The 10,320-nt window shown below is 44.9% G+C and overlaps 1 protein-coding gene across 9 annotated transcripts in view; it reads right to left on the bottom strand.

Moving 5' to 3' along the window:
• Positions 1-5,099: 5,099 nt before the first annotated feature.
• LOC106600628 (zinc fingers and homeoboxes protein 3) overlaps positions 5,100-10,320 on the bottom strand; it is a 46,613-nt gene continuing 41,392 nt past the window's right edge. For 2 of the 9 annotated variants that reach the window (XM_014192122.3, XM_014192124.3), the window contains 2 exons: positions 6,463-6,763; positions 5,100-6,295 (listed from right to left, as the gene is read on the bottom strand). In XM_014192122.3, coding sequence (XP_014047597.2) covers positions 6,512-6,763 — 252 coding nt within the window. In that variant the 3' untranslated portion in view covers positions 5,100-6,295; positions 6,463-6,511. The remainder of the gene's footprint in view (positions 6,296-6,462; positions 6,764-10,320) is intronic. The other 7 variants (XR_006769144.2, XR_006769145.2, XR_001327861.3 and 4 more) reach the window with 7 other exon arrangements.

The raw sequence follows: 10,320 nt of genomic DNA, 5'->3' as shown, positions 1-10,320 counted from the left end.
GTGCTGACCTAACATAATCGCATGGTGTGCTTTCGCCTTTTTGAAATCGGACACTGTGGTTGGATTAACAAGAAGTTTATCTTTAAAATGGTGTATAATACTTGTATATTTGAGGAATTTTAATTATGAGATTTGATGTTTGAATTTGGTGCCCTGCACTTTCACTGGATGTTGGTCAGGTGTGACGGTAGCTTCCCACGTATCCTAGTGAGGTTTTAAGAACAAATTCTTATTTACAATGACGGCCTACCCCGGCCAAACCCGGACAACGCTGGGCCAATTGCGCGCCGTCCTATGGGACTCCCAATCACGGCCGGATGTGATGCAGCCTGGATTCGAACCAGGTACTGCCGTGACGCCTCTTGCACTGGGATGTAGTGTCTTAAACCACAGCGCCACTCGGGAGCTAAGAATATAATGTTTCTGAACACTTCTACATTGATTTGGATTCTACCATGATTACGGATAATCATGAATAATGAGTGAAAGTTAGAGGAACAAAGATCATACCCCAAAACATGCTAACCTCTCACCATTACCAATCACGATTCATACATGATTATCCACAATCATGGTAGCGTTAATGTAGAAGTGTTAAGAATCATATTCTATTATTTACAATAAAAGTGACAACAATGAGAATTCATTATTTACTATTCTTTCTATTGGGCACAACATAATCCGAAACACAACCAAAACAAACAGCAAATGCATCCAACAAGTTTGTAGAGTCACAACCTTGATGTAGTCTTTGCATCCTAGGAATATGTGTCCAAAATACTAAATTTGACAACTTTAATACACATACTTTAAATTAATTTCATCATTAACCCACTGCCAGCTAGCCAACCGTTACCGACTAGCAGCGCTGTAGATACTAATACTTTACAACGGAACGATTTGACTAGTGCAGTGTTACCTAGCTAGCTACTTAGTTGTCTTTGTCATAGCTTGATAATTGTTAGCTAGCCAGCCATCGAGGTTAGCTAGCCAGCTATTTCCGTCCCCCGCGACGCCATTTTTCCTAACCCAGCCAACTATTACCGACGAGCAGCATTGTTGAAACTAAATACACTACAAGGAACGTCTTGATTAGTGTTATGTTAGCTAGCTAGCTACAAAGTTGCTTTGTATCATGACAAGGTGTAGTACTGAAACTACCGAGGTTACCTAGCAGGCTACACGTTCAAAGTCAACAACGCAGCCACTGCTAGCTAGCCTACTCCACCAGCCAGCAGTACTGTATCATTTTAGTCAATAAGATTTTTGCAACATAAGCTTAACTTCCTGAACATTCGAGACGTGTAGTCCACTTGTCATTCCAATCTCCTTTGCATTAGCGTAGCCTCTTCTGTAGCTTGTCTACTATGTGTCTGTCTATCCCTGTTCTCTCTCCTCTGCACAGGCCATACAAACGCTCCACACCGCGTGGCCGCTGCCACTCTAACCTGGTGGTCCCAGCGCGCACGACCCACGTGGAGTTCCAGGTCTCCGGCAGCCTCTGGAACTGCCGGTCTGCGGCCAACAAGGCTGAGTTCATCTCAGCCTATGCTACCCTCCAGTCCCTAGACTTCGTGGCGCTGACGGAAACATGGATTACCACAGATAACACTGCTACTCCTACTGCTCTCTCCTCGTCTGACTACGTGTTCTCGCATACCCCTAGAGCATCGAGCCAGCGGGGTGGTGGCACTGGAATCCTCATCTCTCCCAAGTGGACATTCTCTCTTTCTCCCCTGACCCATCTGTCTATCTCCTCATTTGAATTCCATGCTGTCACAGTTACCAGCCCTTTCAAGCTTAACATCCTTATCATTTATCGCCCTCCAGGTTCCCTTGGAGAGTTCATCAATGAGCTTGACGCCTTGATAAGTTCCTTTCCTGAGGATGGCTCACCTCTCACAGTTCTGGGTGACTTTAACCTCCCCACGTCTACCTTCGACTCATTCCTCTCTGCCTCCTTCTTTCCACTCCTCTCCTCTTTCGACCTCACCCTCTCACCTTCCCCCCCTACTCACAAGGCAGGCAATATGCTTGACCTCATCTTTACTAGATGCTGTTCTTCCACTAATCTCATTGCAACTCCCCTCCAAGTCTCCGACCACTACCTTGTATCCTTTTCCCTCTCGCTCTCATCCAACACTTCTCACTCTGCCCCTACTCGGATGGTATTGCGCCGTCCCAACCTTCGCTCTCTCTCTCCCGCTACTCTCTCCTCTTCCATCCTATCATCTCTTCCCTCTGCTCAAACCTTCTCCAACCTATCTCCTGATTCTGCCTCCTCAACCCTCCTCTCCTCCCTCTCTGCATCCTTTGATTTCCTCTGTCCCCTATCCTCCAGGCCGGCTCGGTCATCCCCTCCTGCTCCGTGGCTCGACGACTCACTGCGAGCTCACAGAACAGGGCTCCGGGCAGCCGAGCGGAAATGGAGGAAAACTCGCCTCCCTGCGGACCTGGCATCCTTTCACTCCCTCCTCTCTACATTTTCCTCTTCTGTCTCTGCTGCTAAAGCCACTTTCTACCACTCTAAACTCCAAGCATCTGCCTCTAACCGTAGGAAGCTCTTTGCTACCTTCTCCTCCCTCCTGAATCCTCCTCCCCCTCCCCCCCTCTCCTCCCTCTCTGCGGATGACTTCGTCAACCATTTTGAAAAGAAGGTTGACGACATCCGATCCTCGTTTGCTAAGTCAAACGACACTGCTGGTCCTGCTCACACTGCCCTACCCTGTGCTTTGACCTCTTTCTCCCCTCTCTCTCCAGATGAAATCTCGCGTCTTGTGACGGCCGGCCACCCAACAACCTGCCCACTTGACCCTATCCCCTCCTCTCTTCTCCAGACCATTTCCGGAGACCTTCTCCCCTACCTCACCTCGCTCATCAACTCATCCTTGACCGATGGCTACGTCCCTTCCGTCTTCAAGAGAGCGAGAGTTGCACCCCTTCTGAAAAAACCTACACTCGATCCCTCCGATGTCAACAACTACAGACCAGTATCCCTTCTTTCCTTTCTCTCCAAAACTCTTGAACGCGCCGTCCTTGGCCAGCTCTCTTGCTATCTCTCTCAGAATGACCTTCTTGATCCTAATCAGTCAGGTTTCAAGACTGGGCATTCAACTGAGACTGCTCTTCTCTGTGTCACGGAGGCTCTCCGCACTGCTAAAGCTAACTCTCTCTCCTCTGCTCTCATCCTTCTAGACCTATCTGCTGCCTTTGATACCGTGAACCATCAGATCCTCCTCTCCACCCTCTCCGAGCTGGGCATCTCCGGCGCCGCCCACGCTTGGATTGCGTCCTACCTGACAGGTCGCTCCTACCAGGTGGCGTGGCGAGAATCTGTCTCCGCACCACGTGCTCTCACCACTGGTGTCCCCCAGGGCTCTGTTCTTGGCCCACTCCTATTCTCGCTATACACCAAGTCACTTGGCTCTGTCATATCCTCACATGGTCTCTCATATCATTGCTATGCAGATGACACACAATTAATCTTCTCCTTTCCCCCTTCTGACAACCAGGTGGCGAATCGCATCTCTGCATGTCTGGCAGACATATCAGTGTGGATGACGGATCACCACCTCAAGCTGAACCTCGGCAAGACGGAGCTGCTCTTCCTCCCGGGGAAGGACTGCCCGTTCCATGATCTCGCCATCACGGTTGACAACTCCCTTGTGTCCTCCTCCCAGAGTGCTAAGAGCCTTGGCGTGACCCTGGACAACACCCTGTCGTTCTCCACCAACATCAAGGCGGTGACCCGATCCTGTAGGTTCATGCTCTACAACATTCGCAGAGTACGACCCTGCCTCACACAGGAAGCGGCGCAGGTCCTAATCCAGGCACTTGTCATCTCCCGTCTGGATTATTGCAACTCGCTGTTGGCTGGGCTCCCTGCCTGTGCCATTAAACCCCTACAACTCATCCAGAACGCCGCAGCCCGTCTGGTGTTCAACCTTCCCAAGTTCTCTCACGTCACCCCGCTCCTCCGCTCTCTCCACTGGCTTCCAGTCGAAGCTCGCATCCGCTACAAGACCATGGTGCTTGCCTACGGAGCTGTGAGGGGAACGGCACCTCCGTACCTTCAGGCTCTGATCAGGCCCTACACCCAAACAAGGGCACTCCGTTCATCCACCTCTGGCCTAACCCCCCCCTTAAAAGATTTAGATGCACTATTGTAAAGTGGTTGTTCCACTGGATATTATAAGGTGAATGCACCAATTTGTAAGTCGCTCTGGATAAGAGCGTCTGCTAAATGACTTAAATGTAAATGTAAATGTAATTTGACACCTTCAAATGGGGGGGGGGGGGACTAGATACATAGAAATTAAAGCATTAAACAGTAAAACCGATATGCATGAAAATACCCTCAAATGAGTTGACATTCTGTACTGTCGCCTCATAAAACATTTGACTTGTCCAAACAAATACGTAGGGTAAGAGTACATAGCTACATTGCACATTCAGAAATCCCTTGGTTGGTTTGTCATTGTTTTTATTTTGATCTTGACGCATCATCATTTTGTTACCGATGGTATCATTTATAAACTAATCCTTTTTGTAATGTGCCTGAGCTATGGAGAAAAGTATTCATTTTAATTTAGCCTTTCATGTGAAACATATTCAAGCTTGAGAATTAAATAAAGTACTTATTCAACTATTGGCCTCATCTTATGTGCTTGTTTGACTATTTAATATGAACATTCTCCATGAATAAACATCCATTTCAATGTGAAACTACACAGTTAACTGAGAAGGTAAACACTTGGAAGTGATGATTAATCATGGATCAATGAAGTACACAATTTCTTTAATTGATGATGAACTTGTTTATCTGATCCACATTGAAACCTCTACCCACTAGCCACTTGTGTAGAGGAATTGATAGGTTGATAAGAAGTATAAGCAAAATTATAGAAATCCCACCTAGTTTGCTAGGATCATGATGAGCATAAAGGTTGTCGCCTGATGAAATGGTGAAGATGTAATAAATGTGTAATGTCTTAATTCTTATCTCACAGATTATTAACACCAGTTTTTTGTGCGGTATTTAAAAAAAAAAAAATTGCCTATGGTGACTATTGTTACTTTGAAAATAAGTAATAAATAACCAATGTTAAATTTTGTTTATTCTGCAAATAATATCAAAAAATTATACAACAGGCCTAAGTATGTTGGAACTTCTTTTAGTCAGTCAAGGTTTGTTACAGTTTAAGAAAGATACACGAAAACAGAAATAGATGTCCAGAACAGAAGCACTTGATGCTAAAACAAGGATACCTCTAAACTCAAGTTTCATTAAAAACCATTCTGTGCAGTTCTCATCTTGTACCCCAGTACCAAAAACCTATTGGATAGGCCTACAGTCAGTCTCTCTCGCTCTTCACACACCAGGGATCCTCACACTAGAGGATCGGCTGGGTCGATATCTGTCCAGTCAGGATTTTAACCCCACGCCCTCCCTATGTCTGCTGGAGTCCAAATCCCAACCACATCTCTCCCCTACTTTTCTGCTCCAAATCCATCCACTTCTCCCTCCAACTGCAGCAGGGCCGGCAGCAGAGAGGAGGACGGAGAGAGAGAAACATATCCTCTACTCCCACCCCTTCCTCTGTGAATCCTGCATTTAGAGTCTCAACTGGAACTTGTCGTTTGAAGGAGAAAATGGTGGATTGGAGGATGTGGTGGTTTCAAGTGCCATCTTCAGCATAGCGGAGTGTTGGAGAGAAATATGGGAGTTGGGGGGCACCTCTCTCCATCCCTCCATCACTCACTCACTCCTCTTCCCTGCTCAGACTAAGATCCTCAGTCTGTCCCTGCGACAAAAAATCAAATTAAAATAAACCTTACATGGGTAATTAGTGTGGTGCCACTTTATACCCTGACTGTACAAAACATAAAGAACATCTGCTCTTTCCATGACAGACTGACCAGGTGAAAGCTATGATCCCTTATTGATGTCACCTGTTAAATCCACTTCCAAATCAGTGTAGATGAAGGGGAGGTGACAGGTTAAAGAAGGATTTTTAAGCCTTGAGACATGTGTGCCATTCAGAGGGTGAATGGGCAATACAAAATATTTAAATGCCTTTGAACGACACACCGGTTTTAGTGTGAAGATCTGCAATGCTGCTGGGTTGTTCCACACTCAACAGTTTTCCGTGTGTATCAAGAATGGTCCACCACCCAAAGGACATCCAGCCAACTTGACAACTGTGGGAAACATTGGGAGTCAACATTGGCCAGCATTCCTGTGGAACGCTTTTGACACCTTGTAGAGTCCATACCCCGATGAATTGAGGCTGTTCTGAGGGCAAAAGGGGGTGCAACTCAATATTAGAAAGGTGTTCCTAATGTTTTGTAAACTCAGTGAATGTCAATGATAAGTGTAATATGTCAATATTCAAAACATACATATACCAAGAAAATAATGCAGACTACATATCAAATAAAAATTGGTGGGAAACCAACTACCTTTTACAGGATTCAGTCTTGTTTTCCCGCACTCCTCTCCTCATCCCCCTTACGTTCCTCCACACACCGACTGCTCCATCTTCTCCTCTTTCACCACCCCCTCTCCTTGGACCGGCTCCGCCACTCCTCCCTCCATGGGTGCCGTGGTTGCTGGGCTGGCTGTTACAGTTACTCCCCCCACCCCGGGTGTCTCCCCTGCTTCCCCCCTATCCTTCCCCTGCAGAAGTAGAGGAACCTGGGTAGTAAACCAGCGTCGTACCAGCTCCTCTGTTAGCCCACTAGCCTGTGCCAGCTCCAACACCTGTAGAGGACAGACACAGTCTGTTACATATTACCAGTGACATGAATTATGCTACTCAAAATATAGACACACAGGCAACATGTGAGTATTGACAATTGCTAGTCACACGTAGGGCTGAGGTGGTCAGGAAATTTCGTCAGCAGGTGATTGTCACGCAAATAACTGTAGGTCTCATGGTAATTGACCGTTAATTAACATAAACACATTTAGCATCTCCTGGCTTCCACACAAACTACTGATGCAGACCTTTGGAACATCTACATTTAAAAAAGTATAATACATCCATGTAATATACCCTACACCTTCACAACACATCCATTATTATTATTAGACAGGTCGAAAGAAGCATGATATGAAGAAAATTTAGTCTAGTTCAGAAGCAAAGAACAGCATATTGTGAAAATGATCTTCCCCAAACTTGAAACTCATGTGCTGCTTATGTATACCAGTTAGGCTCTGCACTTTATGTGTCGGGGGGGCTAGGGTCAGTCTGTTATATCTGGAGTATTTCTCCTGTCTTATCCGGTGTCCTGTGTGAATTTAAGTATGCTCTCTCTAATGCTCTCTTTCTTTCTTTCTCTCTCTCGGAGGACCTGAGCCCTAGGACCATGCCTCAGGACTACCTGGCATGATGAATCCTTGCTGTCCCCAGTCCCCCTGGCCGTGCTGCTGCTCCAGTTTCAACTGTTCTGCCTGCGGCTATGGAACCCTGACCTGTTAACCGGACATGCTACCTGTCCCAGACCTGCTGTTTTCAACTCTCTAGAGACAGCAGGAGCGGTAGAGATACTCTCAATGATCGGCTATGAAAAGCCAAATGACATTTACTCTGGAGGTGCTGACTTGTTGCACCCTCGACAACTACTGTGATTATTATTATTTGACCATGCTGGTCATTTATGAACATTTGAACATCTTGGCCATGTTCTGTTAATCTCCACCCGGCACAGCCAGAAGAGGACTGGCCACCCCTCATAGCCTGGTTCCTCTCCAGGTTTCTTCCTAGGTTTTGGCTTTTCTAGGGAGTTTTTCCTAGCCACCGTGCTTCTACACCTGCATTGCTTGCTGTTTGGGGTTTTAGGCTGGGTTTCTGTACAGCACTTTGAGATATCAGCTGATGTAAGAAGGGCTATATAAATAAATTTGATTTGATTTGTAAAGCGGAATAATAGACTCAATTTTAAGAAGTTATTGGCCACTTTATTCGTCATACAAACCTTATCATAACATATAGGCCAATGGGCAGGCTACAAGAGCTGTGCTACAATGATTAGGAAAAGTCAACAACAAAAAGTCAGTTTGTTACATCATTCAGGTGATAATATATAATTCACAAGTGATAGGCTAATATTGTCACCCATCAGACTATTCTTGACACATTTGCATTGACGTCAGAGTGATTAGAGGGACAATAGTGTGCTGAGTACCAGGCAGTTAGCTAGTTTGGTAGGTTACTAATGACCATCAGCAGCATCAGAGCTTGGAGAAGCCTAATTACTGTGACTAAACAGTCATATGGAATTTGACTGTCTTTAACTCTTGATCGCTGGTGTAGCGGTAATATGGTCACCGCAACAGCTCTAGTCACACTTTACATTCAGGTGCACAAATACCAGGTTATTACATTTGTTGTTGTATGTGTCGAACTGCTTTGCTTTATCTTGGCCAGGTCGCAGTTGTAAATGAGAACTTGTTCTCAACTGGCCACCTGGTGAAATAAAGGTGAAATAAAATAAATAAAACTACATAGTAACGCAGTGTAAATAGCTAATTAGACTGTGTGTCAAAGTCTTGTGTTTGATATGCTGCCTACATAGCTGTATGTACAGTTGAAGTCGGAAGTTTACATACACCTTAGCCAAATACATTTAAACAATTCCTGATATTTAATCCTAGTAAAAATTTCCTGTCGTAGGTCAGTTAGGATCACCACTTTATTTAAAAAATGTGAAATGTCAGAATAATAGTAGAGAAAATGATTTATTTCAGCTTTTATTTCTTTCATCACATTCCCAGAGAGTTAGAAGTTTACATACACTCAATTAGTATTTGGTAGCATTGCCTTTAAATTGTTTAACTTGGGTCAAACATTTCGGGAAGCCTTCCATGAGCTTCCCACAATAAGTTGGGTGAATTTTGGCCCATTCCTCCTGACAGAGCTGGTGTAACTGAGTCAGGTTTGTAGGCCTCCTTGCTCGCACACACTTTTTCAGATCTGCCCACAAATTTTCTATGGGAATGAGGTCGGGGCTTTGTGATGGCCACTCCAATACCTTGACTTCATTGTACTTAAGCCATTTTGCCACAATTTTGGAAGTATGCTTGGGGTCATTTTCCATTTGGAAGACCCATTTGCAACCAAGCTTTAACTTCCTGACTGATGTCTTGAGATGTTGCTTAAATATATCCACATCATTTTCCTACCTCATGATGCAATCTATTTTGTGAAGTGCACCAGTCCCTCCTGCAGCAAAGCACCCCCACAACATGATGCTGCCACCCCCGTGCTTCACGGTTGGGATGGTGTTTTTCAGCTTGCAAGCCTCCACCTTTTTCCTCCAAACATAACAATGGTCATTATGGCCAAACAGTTCCAATTTTGTTTCATCAGACCAGAGGACATTTCTCCCAAAAGTACGATCTTTGCCCCCATGTGCAGTTGCAAACTGTAGTCTGGCTTTTTTATGGCAGATTTGAAGCAGTGGCTTCTTCCTTGCTGAGCGGCCTTTCAGGCTATGTCGATATTGGACTCGTTTTACTGTGGATATAGATACTTTTGTAACTGTTTCCTCCAGCATCTTCACAAGGTCCTTTGCTGTTGTTCTGGGATTGATTTGCACTTTCGCACCAAAGTACGTTCATCTCTAGGAGACAGAACGCGTCTCCTTTCTGAGTGGTATGATGGCTGCGTGGTCCCATGGTGTTTATACTTGGGTACTATTGTTAGTACAGATGAACATGGTACCTTCAGGCATTTGGAAATTGCTCCCAAGGACAACCAGACTTGTTGAGGTCTACAATTTCTTTTCTGAGGTCTTGGCTGATTTATTTAGATTTTCCCATGATGTCAAGCAAAGAGGCATTGAGTTTGAAGGTAGTCCTTGAAATACATCCACAGGTCCACCTCCAATTGACTCAAATTAGGTCAATTAACCTATCAGAAGCTTCTAAAGCCATAATTTTTTGGAATTTTCCAAGCTGTTTTAAGGCACAGTCAACTTAGTGGATGTAAACTTCTGACCCCCTGGAATTGGGATACAGTGTATTACAAGCAAAATAATCTGCCTCTAAACAATTGTTGGAAAAATGACTTGTGTCATGCACAAAGTAGATGTACTAACTGACTTGCCAAAACTATAGTTTGTTAACAAGAAATTTGTGGAGTGGTTGAAAAACAAGTTTTAATGACTCCAACCTAAGTGTATGTAAACTTCCGACTTCAACTGTAACTCCCCACTTGAGTTTTGCATTTGGGCAAAAAACTATGTGAGTTTTAACCACACACAGGATTTACTACAGGGTTTCCCAATCTCGGTACTCTGAACCCCAAGAGGTGC

The sequence above is a fragment of the Salmo salar genome, chromosome 03 (genome assembly GCF_965601325.2).
Source record: "Salmo salar chromosome 03, fSalSal1, whole genome shotgun sequence".
Lineage (NCBI taxonomy): Eukaryota > Metazoa > Chordata > Actinopteri > Salmoniformes > Salmonidae > Salmo > Salmo salar.
The sequence above is the reverse complement of the archived record's forward strand: the minus strand, read 5'-3'. Positions and strand labels throughout refer to the sequence as shown.